The sequence below is a fragment of the Dryobates pubescens genome, chromosome 13 (genome assembly GCF_014839835.1).
Source record: "Dryobates pubescens isolate bDryPub1 chromosome 13, bDryPub1.pri, whole genome shotgun sequence".
Taxonomy (NCBI): Eukaryota; Metazoa; Chordata; class Aves; order Piciformes; family Picidae; genus Dryobates; species Dryobates pubescens.
In genome coordinates, this window is record NC_071624.1 from 1,944,688 (window position 1) to 1,963,281 (window position 18,594).

Below are 18,594 nucleotides of genomic sequence, written 5' to 3' on the forward strand. Positions count from 1 at the left end.
CAATGGCCAACTGGCTTCAATGTACATTACAACCAAAGGAAGTGCAGCAGCTGAAAGACAGTGGGAAGGTATTCAGACACATTTGAGGTCATCATTTAATGAATGTTGTGGTTTTGACATAAAATCTGTAGTAGTATTGATCCTTTACAAAGCTGGAGGTAAAATTTTAAATAAGTGTAAAACAAATTGTCTAAAAAAAAAAAGTTAATCTGGTGAAAAATAGTAATGACTGGAGAGAAATTGCAGTATTAAAACTTAGTTATTCATTGGGCTTTTAATCTCGCATGGTCTGACACCTATCAGTTCCTTACTTGGTGAAGCATGGCTCAGTAGAAATGTAAAGTGGCAAATGAGCCTGTAAAATGCAAAGTGGAGCTGTGAAAACATAATTCTCAATTTAGTGTTAAGCCTTTTTCATGTGTTAATTTGCTCTTCTAATAGAACTCTGACACTTGAATATTCAAAATGGCTATGTCAGTCATTTAGTAAAGATGGGAAGGTATTCACTGTAATAGAAGGGTGGCTGAAGGATGAAGGATGTGTGATTGTGTGCCCGAAGGGTGAAGATACAAGCAGCAGCTCATGACTCTACTGGATTTGTATGTGAAGCTCAGTTGTTCCCCTTGGGGCAGCTTGGAGTGACAGGAAATTCACTCCATGGTTTGATCTGCTGCCTAAAGGAGATGGTTCTACCTTTTCTCTATTTTCTCTCTCTTTCTGTCTGCCAGAGCAAGTGTTTACATGACTGACTGATGTGCCAGGTCGGAGGGCTTCCACCTGAAAATAACCTAGCAAAATAAAATAGTAGATTTTGCCCACCTCTCTTTAATGGGGCAGACCCATCTCAGGGCTATTTGAATGGAGGATGCTGCCAGACAAAAGGGAAGAATGAATAGATAGGAATGGGTGGAAAAAGGGACACTGCAGCTTGAACATCTTTAAGCTTATGGTAATTGTGGAATCACCCAGGTGTTCCTGTTAAATGCCCTGAAAAGAGGAAATGTTTCCTTTCAGTAACTTTAGAACTGGAATTTTGCTGTTTATAAAAAGTACTTGCATAGTTAATAAATAAAAATCACTTTTCTTTTATGTTACTGTGTTTGTTTTTGAAATCATTGTTGTGTTCTGAGAAGTCATTATGCAAAAAACCTGTTCACAAATTGGAAGTGGTTTTTTTGTCATCTTTCGTGTTTCTTCAGACTATAAAAGTTTGCATCTAAAACCAAAGAGGCAAATTCCAGAAACGCATGCAGAGACAAGGCACAAAACAAACACAAAACCTGAAATCCATCTGGGCTCCAAAGTGCAGTAGATGGAAGTATTAAAAAATATACGTTCTGCTGTATTCCGAGCTACTCGAGATTCTTTCTGAATTCTTCATCATATGACTAAACTGCTTCTAACTCTGATGGTACAGATGGTGTGGTATTTCAGATTATTCTAATTCCATAGCAGCTAAATGCATATTCTATTTTAATAACAAGCTTATCTTGCCTTTTGAAACAATTGCGGGTTTGTAACATGACAAAATAAGTTACTCTTGAGGGAGCTTTTCAGGACTTGCATTCCTTTCAGGAATTGAAGTCATGACTTACTGCTGCATTGTTTCTCCCACATCTTAAATGTCATATGCTAAGTGTGCATACAACATAAAATTTTATCTGTACAGCAGGACAGTTCAGAGTATCCAAACATTTTTGGCTGGTTGCATTGCTACTGTATATTGCCAGTTTGACAAAGGAAGCCAACATTGTTCAAAATGGGCAATAAATCAGCAATGTTGGATACCAGGATGTATAGCTGAATCCAAGCTGGCCAATCATTTTATGGTGCCAAAAATGTGCTTAATTCGTTGTCCCCCTCAAAACAGTGTTGTCATGGTTATGTAGCTGTTTGCACACTGGGAATATAGTTGATAGACACTTGGCCCCGTGCCTTTACATTTGTCTGGGTGGAGGTAAAAAATCCTTGTTCTCGACCTTATAAACTCTTCTTTATCAGTTTACCTAGCACAGCAGAGCTGATGCTTTTCTTCTTCCTGTTCTGGGGATGTGTTAGGACCAGAGCAGTCAAACCCTTAGGTTGTTGGTGCTGTTCAGGCATCTGTGGAATGAACAATTTTGGTACCCACAGAGAAGATGACCTCGGTTCAGAGCCTCCTGTTTCAAGTACCATAGTGTTCAGGAGTCCTTGCTAGCTAGTGAAGCCAAGGTTGGCAGGGAGGTGATAAGGAGGTCAAGGAGACTGCATGAAGGGAAAAACTCAGGAGCGCTCAGTCAAAAAAGAGTGGGAACTGCTGTGTAGAAGCTTGAAATGCTGCTAGATCAGGACATCATCTTCCATTATTTTTCTGATAGACAGTTTCACTCTCAGTTATTGGTTGTGACTCACCTAGCTGCTCTCACTTCTTTGTTGTCAATTTAACAGAATTAACGTAAGACTTAGTGTGCTCCTACTGTAGTTTTAAATTGCGTTTATGTGGTGTCATTTCTTCTCTGTTTCTCAAGCTTTCTGCACATCTAGCTCATAATCCAGAGGGAAGGATAACTGAATGCTGAAAGCTGACTTTGCAGAAAGCCTGCTTTTTTCTATCAGCAGTTATGTTCTTCTGATGCCAGCATACTGAACTGTTAAAAAACGCACCCTATTTAATTACAGCAAAGCAATGTCCCAGCAAGTCTTTCCCTGGTAAGTATAATTTGTGTTTTTATTGTGGATAATTTCCCTAAATACTTTGGCAGTCTGTAGGAGGACACTGTTAAGTGACGTTGACATGCTTTTGCTGTTTGGATTTGGCTTGTTCTTTTTCTTGTACAGTAGGTTTAATCTAATCATTGTACACTGACAAAGCAGAGAATGTAGGTTATGAGAACTAAGTCTTCTCAAACAGAAGATTTCCAGTTGCTGAAGTAGTGTACTAATGTGGTGGTCTTCCCTTGCCATGAAAATACTACTTTATTTTCTACAAAACACCTTTTATGACAGGGATAACAGATGAAAAGTAGTGTTTCAGTTGTAGTCACTGAGTAGGTTTAGTGGAGAGGTCATATATTAAGCTAGATGGAAAAAAATATTTTGTAACTCTTGTAGTGGTTTGAAAATAGTGGAAGAGCAAAGCTTTGGGAAAGCCTTCAAAGCAAAATTATACAGTAAAAATGTATGTTCTTTGATTTTTAGAAAATATTTATGTCTAATGAGAAGATACAGGTAAGGAAATCCCAATTTCACTGAGTAGTGTAAGAGTATACAAATTGACATCATTTGAATGGTGGTGCTGAGCTTTGGCAAACTTTTATTAATTCAGGAGATGATGAGGAGGGTTTACAACCCAATATCTCTGTAAATTGATTGAATAGTACATAATCTGCAAGGATTGATATTCAGTCCTTTTGGGTTCACACAGGGCTTTTACTGATCCTGTGTGGTGTAGCCATCCAGCCCTGCAGACAAGAAGCCACTCTGGGGTACCTTTAACAGATGAGCTGAGTTTTGCTACACTTGGAGCATTTACTCTGCTTTTCCAACAGCCTCTGGTGTGTAGTGGTCATGCAGCTCAATGGAGAGAAACTGCCCGGAGATCCTGATGGTAGTGATGCGACTGTGACATTTCTGAGGCCTCTTCATTGGAAGAGTGATTGATTTTTTTTTTTTTTTTAATGATTTTATTACTTTTTGTTGTTGTTGTTGTTTTTGAACTTGTGGAAGTAGAGAGGCCATGTTTGCCAGTGGAGATGGGTTAGGCCCTGGTAAGCATTCCTCCAACAGTTTCTGAGAACAGAATGATGCTTCTGATGCTCTTCCTTGCCTCGGTGTGGGTTTCTGCCATCTGCTTGATATAAATGGACAAGATGCAGACAAGAAATGGGAAGGGATGATCTTGCTTTTGAGACAGATTGCTCCTGGAAGGAACCAACAGGACTGTTGTGAGCTGCCAGGAGGACATTCAGCACAAGTATCTCTCTGTGGAGCTTGTGTTAATGTCACATGAGTTGTGAGCAGGAGGCATGTGCCCCTTACTGCCTCATCAAAATTTTCATGTTGGCTACTACAGATGGAAACTCCCAGGCTCCAATTTGTGCCCATTGCCCCTTATCCTGTTTCTGGGCACCACCAAAAATAGTCTGGCCCCATCTTCTTGACATCCGCCCTTTAAATATTGATAAGCATTGAGAAAATCCCCAATCTTCTCCAGGCTAAACAGCCCCAGGTCTCTCAGCCTTTCTACATCTTTGTAGCCTTCTGTTGAACTCTGCTAGTCCCTTGTCTCTGTTGCTCTACAGGTATAAGTGATTTGATGTTGATTTTTTAAAAAAAAATGATTTATTTTATTTCTTTCTTCCTGTTTGCTTGTTCAAGCCTGCTAACACTTGAATTACATTACTAGAGGGTTAGGTGTACCCATACTAGAGGCTGAGAACATCTACCAACTAGCATGCAAGAGAGGATTGTGTGGTGGGTGGGAGAAAGCAGTTGATGACAGGTAGGTTTTGAGCTGTACCACTGTTTTAGGAACTGCTGCATCTTCAATCCATCAGTGGCTAAGATTTTTACCCTACTATCCAGTCCTATGTCCATACTTGGCTATTTGGCAAAAGGTTGCATTAATAATTAAGTTACATGGTAATGTCAGTGCATGAAGAAACCTAACTGTTGTAAGCTATGGTTTCAAACAGAAGTACTTGCTCAGAACATCCTGGAGTAAGGGCACTATTGTGCATGTATCAAGGTAGTCATAATGATGTTTTGCTCTTCTGAATGACCAGTATATCTATTAGAATTACCATCCTGTCTGTTAGCAGCCTATTTATGTTGCAATTCACATGCATAAGGAGGAATGTCTGTGGCTCGTCAAGCGAGTCACTTCAGTGTTTATCATCTGTGATGTGCCGGGAAAGTGTTTGTGACAAGTTTAGTTTCTCATGTGATCAGGAAGTGATACAGGAGGACGCATTGAGGACTTCCCCAGCTTCTCTTCTCAGCACCCTGACAGGAACGTGGCAGTTGCCTAGTGTTTTTAAAGAGGAAATTTTCAAAGGCGTATAGAGCTAGACCTCATATAGAAAGTACTGATGTTCCCTTTGACCATCTGACCTTTTCTCTTTTCATATCCTTCTCTCAAGTTCAAATGATGAAGCACCTTCTTGAAAGGAACTGCACAGTCCCTAAGGGCACATCCTCCTAGGAAATCTTGATGTTTGCTCCCTCTTGCTTCTTTGTGTGTATGTCAGAATCACTATTTCACTTTCTCCTAGGATTATTAGTGTGAAGTAAAGCATTGAAATTTCAGTGGGTCAGATTTGCCATTGACCTTTGAAACAACCTGTGAGTGCTTCTGCAAGAGTGGAAATTGCATGAAATGAAACGTAATTATTGTTTAAACTTTCAGATTTCTTTTACATGGTCTGGAAAGGAGGAGTAGAGATCATTTAAGCTGATCTTATGTGGGGAGCTCCTGTGTGTTGTTCAGGATCAACCTGCAAGCACGGCATGAGGGGCTTTGGGGGCTTATGTTTGGGTTTGATTTTTAAAGATTAAAAGTAGGTGCAAAGAGGTGGCAGTTTTGTGTTCAGATGTGCGTATGTATACTCACATGGGATCAGCTATCTGAAAATAATGTTTTTTTACACATGAATTTGAAAAATTGATTTTTACTTTAATATTTTTAAAAGAAAACTTTCACATAACAGACATTGCTTCATTTCTGTGTTTAATGCATGCAGGAAATGCTTTACAGTGTTTGCCATTGTAAATAATATGAGGAATTAATTCACTTCTAAAACATGGTCAGATGGTAAATTTAACAGATGTTCCTTTTCCTAGACTTCTCTTTTTACTTCCTTCCGTTTTGTGTACATGCTTTTTACTTATCCTCTTTCAGACATGGTCTTTGTGATGAGGGTGTGAGTTCTTTAAACAGGATGAACATGGACTTGTCACCAAGTCAAGTCATGCAAGATGGTTTTTGCAAGACACTGATGCCCCTGTTTTGTGCTTCATGAAGACCAGCTGTCACCTAGACTGGTGATTTTTGCTGCTTCTGAAATATTTCATCACTCTGTCAGTAAATAAACAGTGTGGGTCTGCTCAGCTATATTTGAACATTTCTGGGCTTGGCACTTACTCTGCTAGAAGACAGAAGTACATCTGCTGGTGCAGATACTTTATTTGATCTTGTGTTAATCAGCTATTTGAGTTTATAGCACTTTTGTCTTAATTTTTATTCCTTTAGTACTTTTAGAGGTTCTTGGTTTCCCTTTGCATTCTACTTGAGCCCAAAAATGTGAGTGAATCTAACTTAGCCAGGCCAGAAAGAATCTTTCCTGGGTGCTTTTTGACTACCAGCTAAATAACTGCATTTGACTGTGGAAGCACAGAAATAATGTACTTCATAATAGTGTATTCCCCTTCGTATATCTTACTGTGTTCATCCTTCTCATCAGCCTAATACTGAAATATAGAAAACATGGAATAGCCTGCTGGCCAGTAGTTTAGTAGCTGCCCATTAGAAAAGTCTGCTAAAGAACTGAAGGTACCGTTTTCTGCTTGTCCTTCCATGACTCCTCTTCCCTTGTTCCCCTTTCCCTCTGTTTTTGTTTTGGTTTGGCTTTCTCCCAAGCTCCTTTATAAAACAGCTAAAGCTAGATTTTAATTTTTTTTTTTTTTTAATTTAAGGATATATGGTAAGTAAAGCATTTAAATTTTGAAGCCATTTGGTTTTGGCTTCATTTGTTTCAGTAACACTGAAGCTCTCTGGGGAGAGACCAGCTAGAAATAACAGGAGCTTCTAAGACTAAGCGAAAGTGAAGCTACCAGTGAACATAAAGTTTATTGCTGTTGCTGGGGAATGGTGTAGGGCTTCTTCAGCATGACTGTGAACTTGGCCAGACAGAATAGGTGGAAGGGCAGAAGGTGGGGAATGTCTGCATCCTATTATGAATTGGAGGAAATGACTGTCTGCACTCTGCATGCTGGTGGGCTCTGTATCCTGCTGGCAAGCTGGTCAATGCTGTAGGACATGGGACAAAAAGTGGTGAACTGTCAGCTTTGGTGTGCAAAATAACTACTGGGGGTGAAAAGTTCTTTAAAAATATGCAGTGGGTTTTCTGTTGACTTTCTTTAACTGGAAACTTTCTACTTTATTTCAGGAGCCTTTTTTTCTCTGAAAACATTGCTGCTAAAAAGTTCCAAACAGGAGAAGTAACTCCAGTCAGCTTGTCAGGTCACTGGCTCAGAGTAAAAGCGCTTTCATGAGGTAACGTTGGGCCAAAGTCAACTTTTCCTTCTCCTTTGTAAATCTGCAGCCAAGCAATGGGCCAGAAAATCTCAGGGAGCATAAAGTCTGTGGATGTGAGGGAGCCCCCATACAGACCTGTTAAACGAGAGCTGAGAGGCCCGGATTTTTGCAAGCCGGCGCGACTGGACATGCTGCTGGATATGCCCCCTGCCAAGCTGGAGGTCCAGTATAAACACGCTTGGAACAACGAGGATCGCTCCTTAAATATATTTGTAAAGGAAGATGATAAACTGACTTTTCATAGACACCCAGTTGCCCAAAGCACAGACTGTATCCGGGGCAAAGTCGGCTACACGAGAGGCCTCCACGTCTGGCAAATCCACTGGCCCACGAGGCAACGGGGAACTCACGCCGTGGTCGGTGTCTCCACGGCTGAAGCTCCGCTGCACTCCGTGGGGTACACGTCGTTGGTCGGTAGCAATAGTGAATCGTGGGGCTGGGATCTGGGTCGCAACAAACTCTACCACAACTGTAAAAACCAGCCTGGGGTCACGTATCCTGTATTTTTGGAACCGGATGAGTCTTTTGTACTCCCAGACTCCTTACTGGTGGTTTTGGATATGGACGAAGGGACGCTTAGCTTCATGGTAGATGGACAATATCTTGGAGTGGCCTTCAGGGGACTGAAAGGGAAAAAACTTTACCCCATAGTCAGTGCAGTTTGGGGGCACTGTGAAATTACAATGAGATACATCAACGGACTTGACCGTAAGTGTTAACTCTATTTCTTCATTAGGCTTCCAACTTTGCAGCATATTTTCCTTTGTGTTTTTGATGTGAAAAGTGTGTGCTGAGGGGGAGTGGGCTGTCCACAGTGAATGGATTGCATCCCATAGTTGCTGTGCACAACTGTTTTTTGTCTGGTGGTACAGATTGCATCAAAATACATTGCCTGTTGTCAAGTGAAAAACTGTGACAAGGAATCTGTGGCAAGTAGAGTGGCAAGAAACTTGTATCCATAGAAAGTGAACAGGCTGAGAAAAAAGATCTTGAGCAACTTCCTGGATATATTTAACAGTAAACCTGTTATTTACTGGAGGATATGTTTTAAATCTATGCTTTTCAAATAGGATTTGTGGATCCTGTAAGATTTCCTTGTAGATGGCGTGCATAAACATACTTGAATGCAGGCCAGTGGGCTTTCTTTCCATAGTTGCCTTTCCAAGACCCTTAGGAGCAGCTGTGCATCCCCAGGAATTTGGGAGCTCAGGTCAAATACTGTTTTCAGCAGTTTCTGTGAATGGGAGCTCTGTTCCTTGTTCACTTCAGAAGGTGCTCTTACAGGGTACTTTTATCTCCAGAAATGTGGGGTTTGGGATAAGCAGTACTATTTTTGAATGAAAGGGGTAAGATCAAATTAAATCATAATGTAGTAAGAAGCAGCATGTTGCTGCTGTGACTTTGAAGTAGCAGCCCACCAGAAGATGAGTTGCAGAACTGGGTCTTGTCCAGTGCCTGGGAACATGCGTGCTCTGCCGGGTCCATGCACAGCGTGCATTTAGTCATGCCTCACCTTGGCCTTGTGTAAAGAGAATAATGGCCAGTGTGCAGCACCTGCCTTTCAATTGGTGGTTTCTAAAGGAATTTACCATACTTTCTAATTAGGACAGGGTGGTCTATTTTTTTTTTTTTTCCTGTCAAAAATTAATTCTTTGCTCATTAGCCTGATGTCTGACATACAAAGTAGAAACATAATTAAATAATTTGAGCCTTTGGAGGATTATCTTTTCATAAACATCTGGAATAAGCACTGGGGGAAAGAATCTTTATCCACACAAGCCTTGTAGGTTGTTAACAGCCAGATGCTAAATGGCAGCTTCCTGAGTACTTTCATACAGGGGAAATACTGGAGTACTGTTAAGTATTTTGAAATTCCTCAGACACTGCAGAGAGTGCTGTGCTAACAGCTTTTTTTTTTTTTTTCTTTTTTTGAGGGTGGTAGGGGAGAGATCCTTCTACAAACTGAATATTTGTGTGCAAAAGCAATTTTTATAATACTGGGAATGTCTGCCAATCTAAGCAAAGTACAGCCTGGCTTGCTCCACCACATCCACACAAAGAAGTGCTCTGCATTCCTTATGTAGCCTTCACAGGGCTACTCAAGGGAGCTCTGGAAGGATGAAAACACAGGAGGAGGATGTGAATGAGTGTGGTAGAAATTACAAAATAAAAAGGGCTAAGTAGAGAAGGATAGCTGTGGCCTGTGAGATGGCAGAGGAAAGAAAAAAATCCCATCCGGTTTCTTGTGGGATAGTTTTGCTAGAAGAGGCAGGATAGGTTCTGACGATGGAGGCTGGAATCAATACGGTTGACCAATATGATCGAGTATCGATCCTTTATTGTTCCAGTATTGCAGGCCTATGGCATAGGCCTAAGGTGTGAGTATAGTACAGTAAAGCATGGAAGAAGAGGGGATAGGAAAGGCAGAAGTGTGTAGCAAGGGAACTTCCACAACTTATATAAACTCAGAGTGCCTTGTTGGCATGGACTCATTGGTTCCCTATGAGTGACCACACATCACACTGTTATAGATTATTGGTCCAACTACTGATGGCATGCGAGGTTTGTTGATGCAGGTGCATGTCCTGTTGTCCCAAGATAACTTGCTGTGTTTATAGCTCCCAGCGTCTTGTTTTAGTTACATGCTACAAGACAGCACTGTTTTGGCACACCGCTAGCTGGCTCTGCACTTATGCTGAGCATGGCCTACCACCATGTCAGGCTCTAGGCCTGCACTGCCAGATTGCTCACACTGCTCGTAGCTGGCATTGCCACAAGGTTCCTAAACTATCCCTGAGAAAGTCAAAGTAGTAATTTTTATTTTAAGCACTAAATGAAGGCTAAAAGTAAACTTGTAAACTGAACCTTTATGTAGGCCTGTGTGTTCATCTGATCATGTGAAGAGGAAGTTTAAAGCCACTTTGCCATGGGGCAGTTTGATATCCTGGAATCACGTAATTTGTTATCACATGTTCACTGATCCATTACTGTCCTGCAACAAAAGCAGCATTCAAGAAACCAAAGTAGCTGGTTTAACTGGTACTCTGAAGCAAACACACCTTGTCTTTTCTGCTCAAAGTGTTTCTATCCAGCCAGTCTTTGTGCAGCAGTGCAGCAGAGGTTTTGTTGTAATTGTTTGCCTGCCTTTTAACCTTACAAATTCTCCTTTGTTGTTGTGGTTCTTCCCTGGAAATGTCTCACACTGCTGATTGCAGCTTTTAGTAAATCTGATAATGGCAACTTTGCTGTGTTTCTGAGAACTGTGCTGTCAAACAGTGACTTGTAAGTTGCTATTTAGTGATTGATGGTTCCTGCTCAGAATGCATACCACAGCTTGACGTGGTTGCTTGTGTGGTGTCTTACAGAGCAAATGAAGACCCTGACTGCAGGGATTTCTAGTGTTTTCAATGCTTTCTGTTTGAAAGGAAGACCTCTGAATACTTTGAAGGCCCATGCATTTCAGTTGCCTGGCAAAGAGTGAAAGGCTTGCAGGAGTGGAAGAGTGAAAGGGTGAAGTGATGGGCTTATGCAGCTGCAGTGAACTTTAACGTATGTCATAGAGGCCATGCAGGCTTTGTAGTATGTCAATTACTGCATAGATGGCTGAATCAGAGGATGGTAAGGCTATGGGTCAGCAGAATCTGTGTGCCCTCTGGATAGTGCTCCTAGAATAATGCTGTAATTAAAATCAGTTGTAGTTCTTCTAGCTGCATCTGATGCCATGAGCTTTGGGCTCCCGTGATCCTGTGCTGTGACTTTCACAAGACAGTTATTCACTCACATTTGAGAGACTCAGAGTTGCAAATACTTGTTAGGGTTTGGGAGGGAAGGCAGGGAACAGGATGAAGAGTGCTTATTGGAAGCACGTTGAGTTCTTTCCAGGATTAAATGCTATCAGCATTTGCCACACTGATGTTTGCCTAGTGCCTGAGTTTTACAGAATTTTACACCAGACTTCTGACTCATTTCCTACTGCAATAATTACAGCCACCAAATAATGTAAATGCAGTATATGTTGGTAATCACAGAATGTTTTCAGATGCTCTTTTCATCAGGGTATGTTGCATGTTTAAAAGGAGCTAAGCTATTTGTATCTGTTTCCTGGTGAGGAGTCCTGGAGACTGTTTATAGCCTGGAACAGAGAAACAGCAGAAACACTTCTGTATAGATGTGCATTGCAAATCATGACTGATACCCAAGTCCCTGTGTGTTTAAACAAAGCGGTGCAAGGACAATATGACAGTGCCATGGTGGAAAAACTGGTCGTTGACTAGGTGACTTGAATACAGCGATTTACTTTTATCCTTGAAAATATCTGACAGAATAATCAAAATACTTCTGGAAGTCAAAATACTTTTCATAAGCATGCAATGTGGAAGACCAAAGCAGATGATCTGTATATAATAATCATCTGGATTCCTGTTTCCTGAGCACAGGAAAGACATGTACCTGTTGGAGTGGGTCAAGAGGAGGTCACAAAAATGATCCAGAGGCTGCAACTCCTCTGCTGTGAGGGCAGTGTGAGAGAAGAAAAGGCTCCAGGGATACCTTTTTATGTCCTTTCAGTACTTGAAACGGACCTATAAGAAAGATGGGGACAGACTTTAGCAGGCCCTGTTGTGACTGGGAAAAGGGGTGATAGTTTTAAACTAAGGGGAGATGCAGACTAGATAGAGAAGGCTTTGCTTTTTGTTTTTTTTTGTTATGCTAAGGGTGGTGAAACACTGGCTTAGGTTGCCCGGAGAAGTGGTAGAAGCTCCATTCCTGGAAACATTCAAGGTGAAGTTAGATGGGGCTCTGAGCAGCCTGCTGTGCTTGGAGGTGTACCTGCTTACTGGAGGAGAGTTGGACCTTTAAAGGTCCCTTCCAGTTCAAGCCATTCTATGATAATAGGTGATCCATAGACATAGAATTTCATAGTGCATGTCATAGGTACAAAATTTAGAAGGCAGAAGGAGATTGCTGAAAGCTTTTATTTTTGCCCCTTTTTTATTTTCTTTTTTCCAGCCATCCTTGTGTGATATTGTAGAGTTGGTCAAAATGAAGCCCTGAGTGCTGGCTGGAGTGTTTGTAGGCCTCTGCGGGCCTTGAGGAGCCATTTGGCATGCATACATCAGCACAGCGTGCTCTCACTAGTGTCATGAGGAAACATCTGCAGGTGTGCCTCAGCACTGACATTCTGACCATCTCTAAAAGTGCCTGTTGGTAGTGCTTTCTAAGTTCTACATTCTCTAACATGCATTCTTGCTGAGAGTGCAGCGCTGGCTGCTACAGCTCCTGCTTTGGAGTGAAGCATTGGGGTGGGATACATTTTGGAATGTGTCCTGACAGAGACACTGTCTCCATGTGATGGTGACAACTTCCAAGGCAGCTACAACTTGGCAAACTGTTATTTAAACTCTTGACTGTTGTGCACTTCACAGAACTGCAGAACGTTAGGGGTTGGAAGGGACCTCAAAAGATCTAGTCCATCCCCCCTGCCAGAGTAGGGTCACCTAGAGGCATTTATGAGGCATTTGGGGTGTTGGCTGATTTTTAGAATAGAATAAACCAGGTTGGAAGAGACCTTCAAGATCATCATGTCCAACCCATCATCCAACACCACCTAATCAACTAAACCATGCAACCAAGCATCCTGTCAAGCCTTGCCCTGAACACCCCCAGCAACGGCGACCCCACCACCTCCTCAGGCAGCCCATTCCAGTGGGCAATCACTCTCTCTGTGTAAAACTTCCTCCTAACCTCCAGCCTAAACCTCCCCTGGCGCAGCCTGAGACTGTGTCCTCTCGTTCTGGTACTGGTTGCCTGGGAGAAGAGACCAACCTCTGCCTGACTACAGCCCCCCTTCAGGTAGTTGTAGGGAGCAATAAGGTCACCCCTGAGTCTCCTCCTCTCCAGGCTAAGCAACCCCAGCTCCCTCAGTCTCTCCTCCTAGGGCTTGTGCTCCAAGCCCCTCACCAACTTTGTTGCCCTTCTCTGGACTCGTTCCAGCAAGTCAACCTCCTTCCTAAACTGAGAGGCCCAGAACTGGACACAGGACTCGAGGTGCGGCCTAACCAGTGCAGTGTACAGGGGCAGAATGACCTCCCTGCTCCTGCTGGCCACACTGTTCCTGATGCAGGCCAGGATGCCATTGGCCCTCCTGGCTGCCTGGGCACACTGCAGGCTCATGTTCAGTCTACCGTCGACCAGCACCCCCAGGTCCCTCTCAGCCTGACTGCTCTCCAGCCACTCTGACCCCAGCCTGTAGCTCTGCATGGGGTTGCTGTGGCCAATGTGCAGAACCCGGCACTTGGATGTGTTCAATCTCCTGCCCTTGGACTCTGCCCATCTGCCCAGCCTGTCGAGGTCCCTCTGCAGAGCCTCTCTACCCTCCAGCAGATCAACTCCTGCCCCCAGCTTGGTGTTGTCAGCAAATTTACTGATGATGGACTCAATGCCCTCATCCAGATCATCAATAAAGATGTTAAAGAGCATGGGGCCCAGCACTGATCCCTGGGGCACACCACTAGTGACTGGCTGCCAGCTGGATGTGGCACCATTCACCACCACTCTCTGGGCTCGGCCCTCCAGCCAGTTCCTAACCCATCGCAGTGTGCTCCCATCCAAGCCATGGGCTGACAGCTTGGCCAGGAGTTTGCTATGGGGAACGGTGTGAAAGGCCTTGCTGAGGTCCAGGTAGACTACATCCACCAGGCGGGTCACCTGATCATAGAAGGAGATCAGGTTGGTCAGGCAGGACCTGCACTTCCTAAACCCATGCTGGCTGGGCCTGATCCCTTGGCCCTCCTCTAAGTGCTGTGTGACTGCACTCAAGATGACATGTTCCATAATCTTGCCTGGCACTGAGGTCAGGCTGACAGGCCTGTAATTCCCTGGCTCATCCAACCAGCCCTTCTTGTGGATGGGCACCACGCTGGCCAGCTTCCAGTCATCTGGGACCTCTCCAGTGAGCCAGGACTGCTGAAAAATGATGGAGAGTGGCTTGGCCAGCTCATCTGCCAGCTCTCTCAGCACCCTAGGATGGATCCCATCTGGTCCCATGGACTTGTGGGGATCCAAGTGGCTAAGCAGATCACCAACTACCCCATTCTGGAACAGAGGAAGACTATGCAGCTCCCTGGCTCCTTCTGCCAGCTCTGCAGGCCAGCTGTCTGGAAGACATTCTGTCCTGCTCGAAAAAATTGAGGCAAAGAAGTTGTTAAGTAACTCTGCCTTCTCCTCATCCTTTGTTACAACATTCCCCTCTGTGTCCACCAAGGAGCGGAGGTTGTCCCTGCCCTTCCTCTTGCTATTAATGTATTTATAGAAGGACTTTTTGTTGTCCTTCACAGTAGAGGCCAGTCTGAGCTCCAAATGTGCTTTTGCCTCCCTAATTTTCTTCCTACAAGACCTAGCAACATCCTTAAACTTTTCATGGGTTGCCTCACCTTTCTTCCAAAGATGATACACCCTCTTTTTGTCCCTTAGTTCTTTTAGAAGCTCATCACCCATCCAGGCTGGCCGTCTGCCCCGGGGCTCATCTTCCGGCACATTGGCCCAGCCTGTTCCTGCGCCTTCAACAGTTCCTCCTTGAAGTAGGCCCAGCTGTCCTGGACCCCTTTGTTTCTAAGGGCTGTCTCCCAAGGAACCTTCTGAGTTAGTTCCTTGAGCAACCTGAAGTCTGCCCAGTCCAGAGTGGAGGTCTTCTTGCTGCCCCTCTTAGCTTGACTGAATACCGAGAATTCAATTCTCTCGTGGTCGCTGGCCCCTAAACAGCCTCCGACCACCACATCACTCACCAGCCCTTCCCTGTTGGTGAAGAGGAGGTCAAGCATAGCCTTGCTCCTGGTAGGCTCACTCAGCACTTGGGATAAGAAGCTGTCCTCCATGCACTCTAAGAACCTCCTGGACTGTCTCCTCTCTGCTGTGTTGAGTTCCCAGCAGATGTCAGGCAGGTTGAAGTCGCCCATGAGGACAAGGTCAGGAGATCTTGAGACAGCCTTAAGCTGCCTATAGAATGCTTCATCAACTTCTTCTTCCTGGTTGGGTGGTCTATAACAGACTCCAACCAGGATGTCAGCCCTGTTGGCCTTCTCTCTAATTCTCACCCACAGGCACTCAACCTGATCGTCCCTAATCTCCAGCTCAATGGCATCTAGTGCCTCTCTGATGTACAGGGCCACCCCTCCACCCCTTCTTCTTTGCCTGTCTCTTCTGAAGAGCCTGTAGCCATCAATTGCAGCGCTCCAGTCATGTGAGTTGTCCCACCACGTCTCTGTGATGGCAACTGCATCATAACTTTCCTGCTGCAGCAAGGCTTCCAGCTCCTCTTGTTTGTTACCCAAGCTTCGTGCATTAGTGTACATGCACTTCAGCCGGGCTGCTGGTTTCACCTCTGGCTCAAGCTTATCACCCCCAGACTCCTGCCTGGGGGGACTGGTTTCAGCCCCTTCCCCCTTCGAATCTAGTTTAAAGCCCTATCTATGAGACCTGCCAATTGCCTTCCTAGAATCTTTTTCCCTTTGAGGGATAGGCCATTTTCATACACTCTGATCTTTCCCCTCCTCTGGGACAGATGTGCTCCATCTGTTGCCAGCTGACCTGGTGCAGTAGAAAGTTTTTCAAGATCGAAAAACCCGAAATTCTTTTGGCTGCACCAGCCTCTAAGCCACTTGTTGACTATGGCTGCTGTCCTGTTCCTTATGGTATTCCCTCCTGTAACTAAGGGTATAGATGAGAAAATTATTTGTGCACCTGACCCCTCAATGAGATCCCCCAGGGCCCTAAAGTCATTCTTGATAGCCCTGGGAGTTCCAGTTGCAACATCATCATTCCCTAACTGCATAACTAGTAATGGGTAGTAGTCAGGGGGCTGCACCAAACTGGGCATCCTTCTGGTAACATCCTTGGCCCTAGCTCCCGGGAGGCAACAAACTTCCCTGTGAAGTAGGGTCTGGCCGACATATGGGGCCTTCTGTTCCCCTCAGGAGGGAATCACCAGTGACAATTACCCTCCTCTTTTTTTTAAGGGAGCAGGTCCTGATGCCAGGGGAAGGCTGTTACGCTGCTTTGTTACCTTACGCTGCTTTGCCTTAGGCTGTTTTGCCTCAGGGAAAACCCCAGATTGTGTGTCCTCCATCAGAATCACCTTCTTTATGCCTCTATCTTTATGCCTGAATCTCCTCCTCTTCAAATTAGAAATGTTGATTTCAAAATAGTGACTCTCAGTTTCCCTTTTACTAGTTCAACTACTTCAAAAACGCTGTCTAGGAGACTGCTTATTTTCTTTTGTCTGGTATTTATGGGTTTGCTGTTAAGGTGCAAAGGAATGCTTCTTGAGCTTGTCATTGATAGCCTATTGCTGTCCTTGTGCTAAACCTTGCATAGCCCTTACACAGTTTTGAAAAGTCTGATTGTTGTGTTCAGGAAGCTGGAAGCATTTGTCTTAGAAGAATATTTTACAAATGTATTTTGTGTAAGACATTTGTGTGTACCAGTTCATATTTTAACCTACAGACTCTTCTTGGAGTGTTTGGTCCTTACCAACAAGGGTCTCTGGTCTCTCTGAGATGTAACTGAGCACTGCCCTGAAGCATGTAGCCTGTTTTTAACATCCATGACTATTTACATCTCCCAGTGAAATAAAATTATTATTCCAAGTGTGTGCTTCAAACTTAGCTACAATGAATGAATAGGTGGATCAAAGCAAACACTCAAATGGGAGTTCTGGGGTCCTGTTTTTACATGCCAGAAGCCTGTTCACTGTACCTGCAGTGAGCTTGTGCAAACATAAAACTGAGGATGTTTGGAGAATATTGGCTCAGTTCAGGGAGCTGCATCTGCTCCTGTATAGAGGCCTGGGAACAGGAATTCATGTTAGAATCCTGCGCTCCCTTTCCATTCTGAGTTGCCTGTGAGAAGGGTGATTCCTTTGGTTCCTTTTCTGAAGTTTAGCTTCTGAGGCTGTCTGTGCCATCACAGTCTACCAGAGAGAAGCTTTGTGGTTGTTCTGTGCCATAGGTGTGGTGTATGGAGAGAGGAGGGGGCTCAGGGCACATCCCATGCTATTTGCTGATGGAAGTACAGAAGGTTAGGATGCAGGATCCGTTTGAACCTTTTGTTCTTGTCCTTAAGATCACAACTTATCCCTTGATCCCTTTCAGATGTTAGGTTGCATGTATCTGATGTGAAATAAGGATGAAGTTTCTAAACTAAAATAAAAACTTCAGAGCAATGGAGCTAAGCACAACATCTTTCCCCTTTCCTACTGTTCTCAGTTTGGTTTTATTCGTGTTGGTCATAAATGCTAATTATAAATATGGACTCTTCCCCTTGGAGGCCTTCTTGCCATCAATAAGTCTAAGTAAAAATTGCAGAACTGGTAACTGCTGGGAGAAATGTTTTCTCTCTCATCAGACTCTCTGGGTTTTCCCTGCAAGTAGTTTTCAATGAAATTTTTAAACGGATGTGTTCTTTTATTTATCTAAACCTGTTTAGCTTATATTACATTTATATCATTACTCTGGGGATCTCAACAGAAATAATGTACTCTGGAAACCCAGTATTGCTAAACTTCAGGGAGAATTTTCCCTACAGACATGCAATCAGAGGATGCAGTAGTAGTAATTTAGCAGCTAATGCTGTGAAGAAGCAATCTTAGCTTTTGAGATAATTTAACAGGAAACAGCAGTTTCAGTTCCTATTTCAGGAATCAGATTGTTGGGGTTTTTTTTTTTTTGGTCTTCCTCCATGCACCCCCCTTTCTGGGGCTGAGTGCATTTCTTGTCCTTTAATTTGCTGAAATCTTAATTCTCCACCTTTTCTCAGTGGCTTGAAACCAACACATTATCACTAGAATATGCCACTAGGTTAATTGTGTGGTGTGTTGTGTTTCCCCTTGCCCCCCGCCACCTTCTGCCCCTTCCTGGGGGTCTCTTCAGGAAATCTCTTTCCAAGATACCGTGTTGGTGTTTTGGTGTTTGGTTTCTGTTTATGTTTTGTTTTTGTGTGTGTGTGTTTTAATTTTCCTTTCCTCCCTTCTCCACCTGACTTTCTCTTTAATGTTACTACACTCCTATTAATGATAAAATCCTACCTAGCTTCTTTCTTTTCTTTTCAGACAGGGCGATGTTTGTTACATTGGGTGAGTGTTGCTCTTCCAGAGGAAGGACACTTCAGATTTTGGAGTATGACTTCAGCTGTAATGATAAATTATTTGTGTCTTTTGGGGTTTACGTTTTTCATTTTTTCATTTGTGTAACATAATTGTAACCTTGCAGAGCATCATCTCATTATCTCAGATGGGTAGCAAATAGTTG

The 18,594-nt window shown here is 43.6% G+C and overlaps 1 protein-coding gene across 1 annotated transcript in view; it reads left to right on the plus strand.

The window, feature by feature from the left end:
* SPSB4 (splA/ryanodine receptor domain and SOCS box containing 4) overlaps positions 1-18,594 on the plus strand; it is a 92,742-nt gene that overhangs the window by 16,187 nt on the left and 57,961 nt on the right. Inside the window, exon 2 of the mRNA XM_054166577.1 lies at positions 7,146-8,002. Coding sequence (XP_054022552.1) covers positions 7,309-8,002 — 694 coding nt within the window. The 5' untranslated portion in view covers positions 7,146-7,308. The remainder of the gene's footprint in view (positions 1-7,145; positions 8,003-18,594) is intronic.